Genomic DNA, 15,488 nt, shown 5'->3' on the forward strand with positions numbered 1-15,488 from the left:
ACGAAGAACAACAACCATATGAGTGGAGTAAGGATCATGCATGAACCGATGACCAAACTTATCGCCAAATGCAATGTCCGGTCTAGTGTGGGAGAGATAAATCAATTTTCCCACCAACCGTTGATAACGTCCCTTATTAACAGGATCATCATCTTTCTCTTTCAGACGAGTAGTAGCTTCTAAAGGAGTATCACAAGGATGACACCCTAACAAACCAGTATCTGAGAGTAGGTCCAGAACATACTTCCTTTGAGAGAGAAAGATGCCTTTGGAATCGAACTAGAGGCTGGAGTAGGGGCTGGAGGAGAGGGCTCCCCGAATAGAAACCGGTAGTATAGCAAGCACATCTTCAAAACCTGGATCATGCTCCCCCGAAGAGGTGGTGAGAATAATACGAAGGGATTCATAAGACAATGTCCATAGTAACCAGAGCTGAGTGGGAGGGTGATAACACTTGTATCCTTTTTGGGTAGCGGAGTAGCCCAAACGATACACCGAATGCCACGAGGATCAAGCTTGCCATGAGGATGATGGTTGCGAGCATAACAAACACACCGAATATTTTACGTGGTAGCATAAAGGAAGAAGAACCCTGGAGAATGTCGGTAGATGCACGACCATTAAGAATACGGGTAGGCATGTGGTTTGTGAGGTAGGCAACGGTAAGGATAGCATCACTACAGTATTGAGAAGGGACCTGCCGTGCAAACATAATAGCTCGAGCAACCTCTAAAAGATGACGCTTTCGGCCACTCCATTCGGGCAAGAGTGTCTACACACTGGTCCGATGAAGTATCCCATTATCACCAAATAAGTTTGAAATTGATCCTCCATGTATTCTCTGCCATTGTCATTACACAGAATTTTTAGGGTTGCATTGAATTGGGTCTGAACCATACGATGAAAGAGCTGAAAACAACGAAAAACCTCACTCTTGTGTTGCATCATGTACACCCAGGTGGTGCGAGTATAACAGTCTATAAAGGAAACAAACCATTTATGACCAGAAATGGAAGCACGACGGGTAGGGCCCCACACATCAGTATGAACTAAAGCAAATGGAGAAACACTTCTTTTATTCAAAGGAGAATAACTGGAACAAGTCTGTTTGGCCAAAACACAAGCCTCACATAAAAACTCATCTGTTTTACAATCTTTGACTAACTGAGGAAATAAAAAAGCTAAAGTTCTAAGGGGAGGATGGCCAAGTCGACAATGCCATAGGTGAAGATCAGGAGACGTGGCTAAGTGTAATTGATGAGCTGGAGATGAAGCTGGCAGAAGAGAAGTCGGACCCGTGGCGAGTAAGTAGAGACCATCATGTACCTTACCACCCCCAATCGTCGTCCCTTTCACCATATCCTGTATGACACGTGAGAAGGAAAAAAGATTATTTTGCAGTTTATAACTTTGTAAGACTACTAATTGAAAGAAGATTAGTAGAAAAAGAGGGAACATGCAAAAATGAAGATAGTGTAAGGGTAGGAGAGCAACAAATGGAACCCTTTCCAGATATAGGAGAAAGGGAACCATTAGCCACTTGAACAGTGTCTTTCCCAGAAGAGAGAGAATATTGGTAAAAAACATCTTTTCACTCAGCCCTTTAGTGAAGATATTAGCAAGCTGATCACTTGACTTCACAAAAGGTATACAAATCTGTCCACTTTCTAACTTCTCCTTGATGAAGTGTTTATCAATCTCCACGTGCTTGGTACGGTCATGTTACACTGGATTGTGGGCAATGCTAATTACTACTTTGTTGTCACAATACAACATCATTGGACGATGAACAAACCACTAAGATCTTGGAGTAAACTTTGAAGCTACAATAACTCACAGATTCCTTGGGCCATAGCACGGAACTTTGCTTCAGCACTGGACCTTGCCACGACATTCTGTTTCTTACTACACCATGTGACAAGATTACCTCCTATAAACGTACAATAACTTGAAGTAGATTTTCGATCAGGATTACCACCCCAATCAGCATTAGTGTAGGCCTTAATACGAAGATGAGTGGAGACAAGAGAATCCCTTTTCCTGGAGCTAACTTCAAGTAATGGAGAATACGAAGAACAACAACCATATGAGTGGAGTAAGGATCATGCATGAACTGACTGACCAAACTTACTGCAAATGCAATGTCCGGTCTAGTGTGGGAGAGATAAATCAATTTTCCCACCAACCGTTGATAACGTCCCTTATTAACAGGATCATCATCTTTCTCTTTCAGACGAGTAGTAGCTTCTAAAGGAGTATCACAAGGATGACACCCTAACAAACCAGTATCTGAGAGTAGGTCCAGAACATACTTCCTTTGAGAGAGAAAGATGCCTTTGGAATCGAACTAGAGGCTGGAGTAGGGGCTGGAGGAGAGGGCTCCCCCTGAATAGAAACCGGTAGTATAGCAAGCACATCTTCAAAACCTGGATCATGCTCCCCCTGAAGAGGTGGCTGAGAATAATACGAAGGGATTCATAAGACAATGTCCATAGTAACCAGAGTACGCTGAGTGGGAGGGTGATAACACTTGTATCCTTTTTGGGTAGCGGAGTAGCCCAAAACGATACACCGAATGCCACGAGGATCAAGCTTGCCATGAGGATGATGGTTGCGAGCATAACAAACACAGCCGAATATTTTCTGTGGTAGCATAAAGGAAGAAGAACCCTGGAGAATGTCAGTAGATGCACGACCATTAAGAATACGGGTAGGCATGTGGTTTGTGAGGTAGGCAACGGTAAGGATAGCATCACTACAGTATTGAGAAGGGACCTGCCGTGCAAACATAATAGCTCGAGCAACCTCTAAAAGATGACGCTTTCAGCCACTCCATTCTGGGCAAGAGTGTCTACACAGCTGGTCTGATGAAGTATCCCATTATCAGCCAAATAAGTTTGAAATTGATCCTCCATGTATTCTCTGCCATTGTCATTACACAGAATTTTTAGGGTTGCATTGAATTGGGTCTGAACCATACGATGAAAGAGCTGAAAACAACGAAAAACCTCACTCTTGTGTTGCATCATGTACACCCAGGTGGTGCGAGTATAACAGTCTATAAAGGAAACAAACCATTTATGACCAGAAATGGAAGCACGACGGGTAGGGCCCCACACATCAGTATGAACTAAAGCAAATGGAGAAACACTTCTTTTATTCAAAGGAGAATAACTGGAACAAGTCTGTTTGGCCAAAACACAAGCCTCACATAAAAACTCATCTGTTTTACAATCTTTGACTAACTGAGGAAATAAAAAAGCTAAAGTTCTAAGGGGAGGATGGCCAAGTCGACAATGCCATAGGTGAAGATCAGGAGACGTGGCTAAGTGTAATTGATGAGCTGGAGATGAAGCTGGCAGAAGAGAAGTCGGACCCGTGGCGAGTAAGTAGAGACCATCATGTACCTTACCACCCCCAATCGTCGTCCCTTTCACCATATCCTGTATGACACAGTGAGAAGGAAAAAAGATTATTTTGCAGTTTATAACTTTGGTAAGACTACTAATTGAAAGAAGATTAGTAGAAAAAGAGGGAACATGCAAAACAGAAGATAGTGTAAGGGTAGGAGAGCAACAAATGGAACCCTTTCCAGATATAGGAGAAAGGGAACCATTAGCCACTTGAACAGTGTCTTTCCCAGAAGAGAGAGAATATTGGTAAAAAACATGGGAGGAACCAGTCATGTGGTCAGTAGCACCGAAGTTTATAATCCAGGGACTGGAGACAGTCAATGCACAATGACTACCGATTGGAATACCTGAAGCAAAGTGAGAACTAGAAGGGGCAACAGGTGCAGATGCTGGAGCAGGTGGAGCTGAAGAGGCCTTTAGCATGCGACGGAAAGCTAGAAGTTCATCCGGAGTAAGACCAATGTCTGTAGCAGGGGCAGCAACAGTAGTTTCAGTGTGATTAGCCCACAACCACGTTTCGCATCAAAGTCCGCAGGTTTCCCATGTAATTTTCAGCAAGTAGCCTTAGTGTAATAGGGTTTGTTGCAGTGTTCACACTTTACAGGCTTCTTGGAGGCAGCATTACCGCCATCAGTAATGGTAATGGAAGTAGGGCTGGAACCAGCTTGTAAGGCAGATGTATCAACAGTATTAGTGTGCAACATAGCAGCCCTATGAGTCTCCTCAGTATGAGCCAAAGCAAAGGACTGCTCTAATGTAGGGAATGGAGATCGGTTAAAGCACTTGCACACGAATGAGATCATATTCAACATTCAGGCCTGCCAAGAAGTCATAGACACGAATTTTGTCCACGTGTTTGCGATAGGCAGCAATATCAGTAGCAGTGGAAGGCTGAAAATCTGAGTAGTGAAACAATTGCTGCCGCCTGCCATAAACTCTTTAGGGCAGCATAGTATTTAGACACGGACAGTTCCTTCTGTGTGGTGTCATGAACCTTCTTTCGAATCTCATACACCTGAGCATCATTCCCTACCTGCCCATAAGTCTCCTGGCAGCACTCCATATTTGATGGGCTGTATCCAATAATAAGTAGTTGCTGGAGAGGTCAGGTTGCATAGAGTGCAGCATATAGGACATCACCATAGCATCATTGGACACCCATCGATCCTGAAGAGGACCAGTTTCAGGTGGCTTTGTGTCACTGCCAATGATATCCAGTAAGTCCTCAACCAGCAATAGTCAAATAAGTAGACCACATTAAGTAATTTGTTCCATTGAGTTTGATAGGAGCAGCGAAAGGTAAATACACTCAGTCCTTGTCTGTCCGTCAATACTAGAAGTAGCAGTAGTAATATCTGAACCTGACATGCTTGCAAACAACCAATCAACAGAACCAGCAAGGAGGCAAGGAGCTGAATCAATCAACGGAACCAGCAAGGGATCGATGCAGCCAGCCAAAGAAGAACTAGAGAAAGGAGATCGATATTTGGAGAAATCGATCCAAGGAGAAGAAGACCTGATTTTTTCAAAAAACTCAGGAGATATGGCTGATATCAAGGTCAAGTGCTCCTCTGGTATGGATAGAACTCCCCTTAAAAATCAGCAAGAGGTGACAGCCCTAACCCTAAAATCGATAATTGTCAGGGTTTTATAAAGTTGAGATCGATGTAGGGTAGGGGGCTTCAATTGTTGATGATGATCTGTGATAGATGCTGTCCAAGGCTGCTAGAATGGATCTCCAATACGAACAATCAATCTCCAGTGGTGATCAAGACTTGATCTTCAAGAAGGAGGAGTCTCCAAAAATCGCAGAAGAAAGGGAAGCAGCAGCTATCGCCAAAAAACCTTCTTTCAATAATTGATTGTATAGGTAAGATGGAGGGCAACAGCTCGATCATTCAATCACCCCCTTAGTGCTGCCCTTTAATAAAGGTGGAAAACCAGAAAAAAAGGAGAAGAAGAAGAGACGAAGAGAAAGAGAGAAGAAGATGAAGAAGAAAAAAACGATGGAGGGGGGGTGTTCTGAAACCTAGATCAGATTAATTAGCTCTGATGCCATGTTAACAGAACAAATTAGAATGGAATGCCTGAATGATCAATAAGATCAGTCAAGCTCTCTAATTATAATAATGAAAGAGATTACAAAGGGAAATACTATTCACGACACTGTTCACGTGAACAGTGTCACAGCCCTAATTACAATTCTACCCTTGCTAAAAAATACCTAAATAAAGCATAAATAAAACATCCAAATGACCAGAATACCATGGTGTACATAATTCAACAAGGGTTTAATTTCTTAATCTCGTAAACTTGTTCTGGATCATGCAGAGTAAGTTTTTTTGTTCTTGTTCTCTTGCTCTCATATCAGAAATTGGACCTATTAGATCTGCGGGAGCATAAAATCAAGCTGGATTTGCTAGACAGGAAATGGACCTACTTGAGGAACAATCTCCAGTCCCCAAACTGCTCCCAAAGAACACTAGATCAGTGGAATCACACTCCTGTGAGTGTTACCAACGGAGCCTAAGAAGACAGTGAGGATTCGAAGATCCTACTTGTAATTTGGTTTTGCCAAGATGATGTGTGGCTTATGCAGGAGGTGCCCTAGCTTTGGGTTTATCACACTTCTGAAGGTCAAAGTTAGACTGGTTTTGATCTTTAAGTTAAATCGAATTTCTCTTACTGCTAGATCAGAAGGGTAGTCTTCTTATTTGCATTGTTTTGATCCATGTGGTAGAAGTAGGGTTTGTATGAGATTTGTTTATATGAATCTGTTTTTCGTTTTCATGGACAAGTCTAGTTTAGTTTTCTCTTCTGCTTCAGCTAAGTTGACTTTGACTTTTCTAAGTTTCTATTTTTCCCATGAAAGAGGTTACTGATTTCACTTTTTAGTTGGAGGTGAATGATATTGTATGGTTGTACCTGGATATATGTTGGTTTCTCTTTTTCATGGTTGATGAAAGTCTTTGATGTTATGGCAAACATGAAATGGACCCTTAAACCTTCATACTTGAAGGTGTGCTGCTTAGAAAACCAGCATCATGTGCTATCTTCAATATTTCTTCAAGAAAACTGCAGGTTGATGAAAGGTAAATCTGGCACCATGACCTGAAATTTTTTTTTTTTTTTGGATAGGAACTTCTTCTATGGGGGAGGGAGGGAAAATGAGAACCAGGAGGCTTGAACCCAAGACCTCATAGTAGGGTGGGCTTTTACGCTCCACACTTCTACCAACTGCGCTAGGCAGTTGTTCTCGACCTGAAAAAATTAATCTTCCTATTTGATGTCTGTACTCTTTAAATCACCAATCTTATAATCTTGTACTCCCATGGCTAATCTTAAACTTGTTTACACAACTGGCTAGTGGCCACTAGAGAGAACTTGCAAAACCAATCAAATTGGCAAACACCATCTTTAAATCACCAGTCTTACACTCTTGTACTCCCAATAAGTTTGCTAGTGTACGCTGAATGCTGCTGTAAACTAGCCCTATTATAAATAGTGACTATATATAATTTAGCTACTGGAAATGTAAAAATGCAATTAAAACAATCAAAACGTCATTAGGTTAGGGAAACACAAGCATACTATGCTCACCACTCTTCACTCAAATCCACATGGAGTTTCTTGGCGGGTCTAATCCACAAGCTTTGTATGATTGAAGAATTTGTTGACAATCCTTCAAATGCAGCACATATGTATCCGATGATATATTTTGCGACCAATTGTTCTGATAGCCCATGACAACCCACCTATAAGCAAGGTTCGATGTCTCAGTTTTGAGCCTGGTTTTGGTCAGGCTCGAAACCTGGTTGTCTCGGTTGAGATCCAAGACCTCGGCTGAGTTGATGTATTTTTTTTCCGGCCCCTGGTTTTGATGGTCATATGACCTATTTAGGTCCTGAAAATTGCAGGATAGCCTATTTTATGCCCTATAAACATAATGGAACCCTTAAATTTTTTAAAAACAACTCAATATGGTAGTTTGACTTTTAAAAAATGGTTGATAGTATACGCTGTATATATACAGTGATATGGCCTATCTCATACAATCTTTAGTACTAGAATACATAAATTCTAGTAAAAAAAAAACCTAAATAAATCATACAAGCATGTGAAAACACATGAAATTATAAACCACTAATTAAATCATACATCAAACATTGTTTGTATAAAGAGTCTAAGGGTGACATATATTAGACTATAAGAGTGAACAATACTAGCAACAATGTTAGTGAGTCAGCTAGTATTAGAACGAGTGTTGGGCCTGATCAAAACTACTAGAATGTTGTTGATGCCGGACCAAATTTTCCTCTGATTGAATCACAATAACTGGCCATGTCATGGTGTGACTGAAGAAACTCTCAAAGTCGTCCACAACAACCCTATAGATGGAATTGTCAACATACTGAAGCTACTCTATATCTTTGAAATGTGCAGAACTCGAGCGAGAGCCACTACTACTGCTACTGGATGGTGCATGTGGAACTGGAACCGACATATATGGCTGGGAGCCGAGAACCCAAAGATTCTCTCTACAAAACTTGACCCGGTGTTTGATTGACCCTCATCCTAGGAGACAGAGGGTAATGATGATGAAGAGCCAATCTGCTAGAACTGACCATACGCAGTATAGTGACTATAGTCGAAACCAGTGCTCCTTGTGCCATATGGCCCATATCCATATGATGGTGCACACCACTGCTCCCCATACCTACCACCCTCCATACTTATACCTTCGACACTATTAGTCAAGCTCCTGACACTGTTGTCCATGGACTCCAATGTATCATCCTACTGCTGCTCAGATGGTGGTACGAATAAATGACGCGGGCCTTTTAAGTAGCCTGTAGTCCCTCCATGTGTGTGGGCACGTGCACCGTGGTTGTCATCTTGTGTGGCATGAGTATACTGAATCTTGCCTGTAAAGCGCACCGGCTCCAGCTCTGGCTTAAGCAGGAATTGGTACCTCTCGTGCATCCCCCCATAATAACCCGCATCATCCCCATCATTCCCATCACCACCATCACTGGAATGCGACCACTCGGGGTCGACGTTATCATCCTTGCTAGCTTGAGACTCTAAAAGTCGCTGTGTCTATGAATGCATATGGCCCTCGCGAGATGACATATACTCGTCCACATCCGTACCCATATGACTAGCTATCTCCGGGTCAGGCCTACCCCCAACTTGATCCGTAATAAGCTCACCTTGATCCCTCACCCATTGGTATAGGGGATCCTCATCTGACTAGCTATCACTAATTAATGATGGTGCCTCTACTAGACTATGGCTAGATCCCTGGCACCCTATGAGTATTTTTCATTTGGTGGGCAACAAAGCTATATTTATAACTTGGGATTAGATAGACTCGCCATGGTCTCAGATATCATCCAGGATGGTTCTTGGGTCCCCCCCCCCCCTTCCCTTCCCCCTTTTGGACCCTTTTTGGTTTGCTCTCCCGAGTATCTCCAGGAGACCTTCTGGTAGGGGTGGTCTAGTTACTTGGTCTGCTTCCTCCTCGGGCCTATTCAGTTCGAAGTCTGCTTGGGACCTCCTCAGAGCTCAGGGGTTGGTGGTCACTTGGCGCAACTTGGTTTGGTTCCCTAGCCATATTCCCCGTCACAGCTCTACAGATTGGAGGGCCCTTAGATATTGCCCGCCGACTCAGTCTTTCTCATTTGGAGGTACATCCTTGTTGCTCCTTCCTATATCCTATGCTGGAATGGAATTGAGGATGTTGATCATCTCTTCTTCAGTTTCCCTTTCTCCTCTTGGATTTGGGCTTGGTTTCTTGCTTGTTGTTGGCTTGTCAGAAGGTGCATCCCTCCCTTTCAGCGTGAGTGGATCCGGGTTGACATGACTTTGGGAGGCCTTTTCAGTTTGCGACCATGTGAGTAAACTTGCTTTCAGCGTTGCTATTCACCACATTTGGTTGGAGTGCAATCTCATAAGATGGACTTCCAACTCCAGATCCTATCATCTGATTTGGGACTCCATCTCCTTTGATATCAAAAGCAAATTATCTACTATGCCACTCAGATATATTGACTCTCCCAGAAATAGACAGTGTATCTTCTTGGAATCTCTTTCTCTCTCTCTAGCTTCGTAGAGGGTGTGTTGTATGTTGTTTTTCTTTCTCTTGTTTTTTCCCCTTTGGGGCCCTGTTTCCTTTGGTAATGAATTTTTTATTCACCCAAAAAAAAAAAAAAGAGATATGGAAGAGCCTCTCACTCTGCCTTACTTGTCTCTCACCAGCTCCACTAGCATCTCACTAGGGATCTCTCTCTCTCACACAGAAATCCTGCATCACACAAGGAAGAACACCATAAAGCCATTGGGTTCTTTTTTCTCCAAAATCGTGGGGTGTAGTAGCAGCCCCCCTTTATTATTAATAACAGCAACTATGGTTCCCCCTTGTGTGGATAAGGAATCCCCTAAAAACAGTAAAAAATAAAAATGGAAACTAATCTTAGTCTAAGATCTAACTTCTAGATGCAACTCAAATTAGAAACTCCTAAAGTAGTAGGACGACTTAATAAAAGAGTCTTACCTAATTACAAATTTACAATAGATTGCAATCTAACATAAAGTAGAAACTAATAGAAACTCTCCCACACAACTAATTAAAACATAGTAATGGGCCTAAATCTCGTGGACCAAAAACTTGGCTCGATGGGCTAGCTCAATTGGCTGGCTGGTTGGGCCTTTCTTCTCTTCCACCTCCTTCGATCTACATCACCAACAGCTTATAACTCTTAATTCCACATTTCCACTAATTAACGAGCTTTGATAATCACCACTTTCCACTTGTAATTCAGATCCTGTTATTCCCTATTTGGTCCCTCATTGAAACACAATTCCACAGTAAACCTGTGGTATGTTGATATCATCAGAAATGCTACATCATAAAGTCTTGCGTAACATACGCAAGTACGTACTAATAATAATAATGGAACCAAATACAATCTCTCGCCCCCTCCCTATGCATTGAACATGCCAGCTAACTAGCTCTTAAAACTGCATTAGTTCTTCTTTTTCCTTTTTTATTTCTCCATTCCGTTTGAGTGTCTTAACAAAGGTGGTCTATCTGTGTCGTCTTGGTGATAATTTTGGTTGATGATAAATTTTTCTCTTTTCCATGTCTTAGGTGTTTTTAGGTTTCAGGCACAGCACCTGTACTTGTCAAGATATAGATGCCGCTTGAATGCAATGAGAACGAGTATATCATCTCAGTTTGCTGAAGTTTTACATCCTCAAGAGGACCACAACACTCATCCTTTAGTTAAGATGTGTGGAATTACATCAGCTAGAGATGCTGCAATGGCTGCGGAAGCTGGTGCTCGTTTGATTGGGATGATTCTTTGGCCCAACTCAAAACGTTCTGTCTCACTTTCGGTTGCAAGAGAAATATCGAAAGTAGCTAGAGATTATGGAGCGGAACCCGTCGGGGTATTTGTAGATGATGATGCAGCTACAATATTAAGAGCTTCTGATGCATCCGACATTGAGCTTGTGCAGGTAATTACCTATTTAACATTGATACAATTGAAGCTTGATTGATTCACTTGTGACAAACAGAAGCTATGCAGCTTCACGGAGATGGTTCTCGAGCTGCTTATCAAGTTCTACTGCAACAACATCGTATAATCTATGTCCTTCATGCCAATGAATATGGTGCTCTTCTAAATCAAATTTCTGATGAAGAATGTTCCTGGGCTGATTGGATTCTTGTGGATAGCGCAAAGGGTGGAAGGTCTGAAACATTTTCCTCTTATTTCAGTTCCAATCTTAAGCTCTGATTTTAATGTTGAATGCATGCAGTAACACATACTTTTTTTTTGCTAAATGTGCAGTAACACAAACTAATCTTCATTTAATTGCCAATTTGTTCATAGACTGCATGTGGCATTACATTGGAACTCTCTTGGTTCCTAAATAAAAATGTTCTTAAAATTGAAATCAGTAATTTAATTCTGCAGTTTGAAAACCAGCTGGGTTGGCCTAAATCTCATTGTTTTCCCTAGTCTTGTCCAGAACTAGGATCTCTTCCCCACCCCACCATCCCCCGCCCCAAAAAAAATTGTAATTATATATATAAATTTGGGGGTGGGGATGGGGAACAAGAACTATACTTCCCATGCCAACTTCCTTTGGTCGAAAGGATTTCATCTTAGTGGATTTGCAACTTATCACTAGAAAATTAAAGAGAAGAAAAACTAGAGGTGGTTTATTCACTTTTTCCATTTTCTGAAATCTCCACATATGTTCCTTCAGGTTCTACCCTCTAGGTTCTTGTTCCGTTTTTGTTCCCTTCATCCACGTCTTACTTCTTATCTGCAAAATAACTGAAGATACTGGAAACAAACTGTGCTCTACCATCCTGGTTTGTTGATGAACACCATGAGCAAGAATGATTAAAATGAATCCGTGTACAAGGTCCAACTTGTATCCTGATAAGGATTGTGGAACTTCACTCTGGCTCATGTGTTGACATAATTTGTTATTATTATTATTTTTGTTTTTTTTGGGGGGGGGGGGGGGGTGGTTTATTGAGGGCACTCATTACCATGTGTTAGCAGGCAATGACAAAGTAGAAGACCTTGTGCATGTTCCATCCATGCGTACACATTTAGCAGGCTATTGGCCCAACATAAATGGGTCTAGCCATTTTATAGGATGATGTGCAGACTGAATCAAATGTTAACTCATCTATGGGGATGCAGTGGACAGAGGAATATGATCTCTTTGGGTTTGACTTGTCGCAAAGAGATCTGTATTAAGCAATGTTCCTTCCTGAAACACCTAACCCCGAATATATAGAAAATAGCTTCTTCATATCCATCCTTACTCTAATCCGGAGAAGGATGACACCCTCTTCTTCAGATCAAGTATCTGTACTTTATCATGTCATGAAGTCCCTTTTTTGCCTACCCAGAACAGTCTTCTGAATTTGTTTTCATTATTTTCTCCAATGGTAAAGGTCGATCTATTTCTTTTTTGCCTACCCAGAAGTCTTCTGAATTTGTATTAATGTTTTTTCTGCAGTGGTCAAGGATTCAACTGGGCAAAGTTTAAGTTACCATCTATCAAAAGCAAACATGGATGGCTTTTAGCAGGAGGGATCAACCCTGATAATGTTCATGAAGCTCTTTCTACTCTTAGACCTGATGGTATTGATGTGAGCAGTGGTATCTGTGCTTCTGATGGTGTTCAGAAGGACTTGTCTCGAATATCTTCTTTCATGACTGCAGTGAATTCTGTGCATTATTGATCATGTGAGAAGGAAATTATTGAGTGGTTGTGGGGGCAGGGTGGGAGGCTCCAGTTTGGCTGCTAGGAAAGTAGATGTAAAAAAGTTACTTCCTGTTGGAAAGTGAGTCGCGAGTAATTAGATGGCTTTTTACATTAGCTATCAAAATTTATTTTTTCCGCTGGTGGAAAATCACTCTCTCAATGTGAACAATAAAAAACAAGTTCATTCTCTTTGAGCATCTACTTTTCTCAGTTTCTGGGCAAACCATATGAAGAGCAAGGGATCAAATATTTTCTTAAACTTGAAATGATCGTAAAGAAACTAACAGTACTTGGTCCATATTTTTATTCCCTCAATCACATTGGTTAAAATGAAACCATTGTAAAGGAAATTTATGGTTGCATCTTGCTCTTGAGTTTGAAAAACCTACAATTTAGCCTTCAGCAGGTAAAGATGCAAGGGGTGTCAATCAATTTGGTTTTTTCGATTTGATTCAATATACAATATGTATAAATTGAAATTAAATAATTTTAACAAGGGAGAAAGAACGCTAAACTGGTGCTGTGCCTCGGTGTGTACTTGTGACTAGGCATAGTTGTGCGCAAAATGACTGGCGCACCCCCCTTGAAAGGCTGAAAGGACCAATGATGCACCCGGTCATTTCATGCGGGGCTGTGCATGGGGGCAGGTACACCGCAGGCCAGCACTGGTTAGCGTTCCTTTTCCCTACAATCTCACAATTGAAATCGAATTGGATCAGTTTTATTTCAAATTTGGTTAAATTGAAATAACCTATAGAAAATAATAAAGTTGGGAAGGAAATTACAATTTCATGAAACCTATATTAGGTAATTTTACACAATTTAATAAAAGACATGATTGTAAGGTTTAATATGATTAACCCGATTTGGTATGATTTCTATTTCAATTTCATGGGGTGATTTTTATTTCGAAAATTGTTTGGTTTAATTTTTGCGAAATAGAAATAAAATGTAGGGGCGTTGTTCTCTGTGCTGCAGCGCAGCCTGCGCCCAGGCACATGGGGGTGGGCACAATGACCACCCCGCCTGCACAGGCTGCCCATTGCTGCGGCACAGAGAACATTCTTCCTAAAATGTAATAGAAATTCTGAAATAGCCGTGGAGCTGTTTCAATTTTGAAATTGAAATTTATTTCACTCTTGCTCTTTAATGAGCACATGATTAATTTGATAGGTAAAACAGTAACTTCATATTAAAAATAAAACACCACCCTTCTTCTCCTAGTGGTCACAACTCACACCACCACTACCGTCACCACTGCTACCACTACTGTGCCACCACTACCCCCTTCCTGGCCCCATCTTCACCACCACCACACCCTTCCCAATCCCAACCCCGGCCTTGGCCTTGTCACCACAAAAAATATAAGAATTGAACTACCAAACAGATTTCTTATTATTGAAATATTTCATATTGATGCAACCAAAACAAATTCAATTTTTGGACAAGAAAAATCTATTTATTGACTATTTCATGAAATCAATCGAAAAAATTGAAATAGAAATCATACCAAATCTAGTCTAAATTTAGTTCAATTTTAATTATACGTTTTATATTTTATTCAACTCTATTCTTTTTTTTTGGTAACAAGATTTTATTGAGTAGACAACTTTATTCTATTCAAACCGACAGTTTTTATTCTAAAACCAAAACAGAACCGAACTGTCAATTAGAAGTCATTGGAGAAGATGAAAGGATGACATAGGCCAAACAAATAAGCAAAGCCAATGTATGACAAATGGAAGAAGACAGATCAACTCTGGCTGGTGATCTCCAACCCCATGTTTCATGCAACTTTTCATAGACCTCTTTTTTTGACACATGAAAAAACCTTTGGAAAGAAAAGAAAAATATAGGGAGCATTATTTATTTGTGTGGTCCTTCAATTCTAAGATGTGTCAATGTGTCATTTCCTTGAAATTTGGGGAAGGTATGTACCATTGAGGGTTTATGAGACTATTTTAGTTGTATAAATAAATATATATTTATATAGGGGCACTATTCTTTGTGCCGCAGAGCAGGCTGTACCCAGGCACATGGGATGGGCACAATGATCAACCCGCCCCCTACACAGGCTATCCATATGCTTGGGCACAGTCTGCGCTGCGGCACAGAGAACATTCTCCCATAATTCATTGTAATTTTCTATTAGGTAAAACTGAGGATATTATGGTTATTTTTTTGAAAAAATTGATATATATATACTGTGATTTTGAGAGAAGGTGGATATTTTGATCATTTCAGAAAAGACAGAAGGTATGTTAGTCGTTTTGAAAAAACTAAAGGTATTTTATTCATAGGAGAGAATTGTTTGAGCAATCGACAAAGAGGAACGCACCAGTGAGATGCAATAAAACAATATCATATATTGGATTCCATCTAGGTCATTTCTAGGTCATTTCATGCGAGGACGAGATAGATATAAAGAGAAGTGCTAGCATACCCGGCCCAACTGCTCAGAGAATCTTTTCTCTTTAATCATTTTTAGGAAAACTTAGATATTTTGGTTATTTTTGGAAAGGGAGAGGAGAAAAAAAGTAAAATTAGTTAAAAAGAAGAAACGATTTTTTTTGTTCATGAAAAGAAAAAAAAAAAGATTTACATGGTCTTTTATCAACATAAATAACTGACAATCCCTAGCCTTATGTGCAGCCCTACTAGCTACTGTTAGCAAATGTTGGTCTTAATTTGCAAGATAATATTGCAATTAGTTTAGACATTGTAGCAAATAAGTTAGAGGGGGGGGGTGTGTGAATCCCAAGGCCACCTTTTAGG

At 40.7% G+C, this 15,488-nt stretch overlaps 1 protein-coding gene across 2 annotated transcripts in view; it reads left to right on the top strand.

The window, feature by feature from the left end:
* Positions 1–15,488, top strand: part of LOC122670969 (N-(5'-phosphoribosyl)anthranilate isomerase 1, chloroplastic-like) — a 54,112-nt gene that overhangs the window by 10,839 nt on the left and 27,785 nt on the right. Inside the window, exons 3-5 of one of the 2 annotated variants that reach the window (XM_043868026.1) lie at positions 10,567–10,937; positions 11,009–11,172; positions 12,465–12,694. In XM_043868026.1, the coding sequence (XP_043723961.1) occupies positions 10,567–10,937; positions 11,009–11,172; positions 12,465–12,690 (761 nt within the window). In that variant the 3' untranslated portion in view covers positions 12,691–12,694. Of the gene's footprint in view, positions 1–10,566; positions 10,938–11,008; positions 11,173–12,464; positions 12,710–15,488 lie in introns of those variants that run through there. The other variant, XM_043868025.1, reaches the window with a different exon arrangement.

The sequence above is a fragment of the Telopea speciosissima genome, chromosome 8 (genome assembly GCF_018873765.1).
Source record: "Telopea speciosissima isolate NSW1024214 ecotype Mountain lineage chromosome 8, Tspe_v1, whole genome shotgun sequence".
NCBI classification, from domain to species: Eukaryota; Viridiplantae; Streptophyta; class Magnoliopsida; order Proteales; family Proteaceae; genus Telopea; species Telopea speciosissima.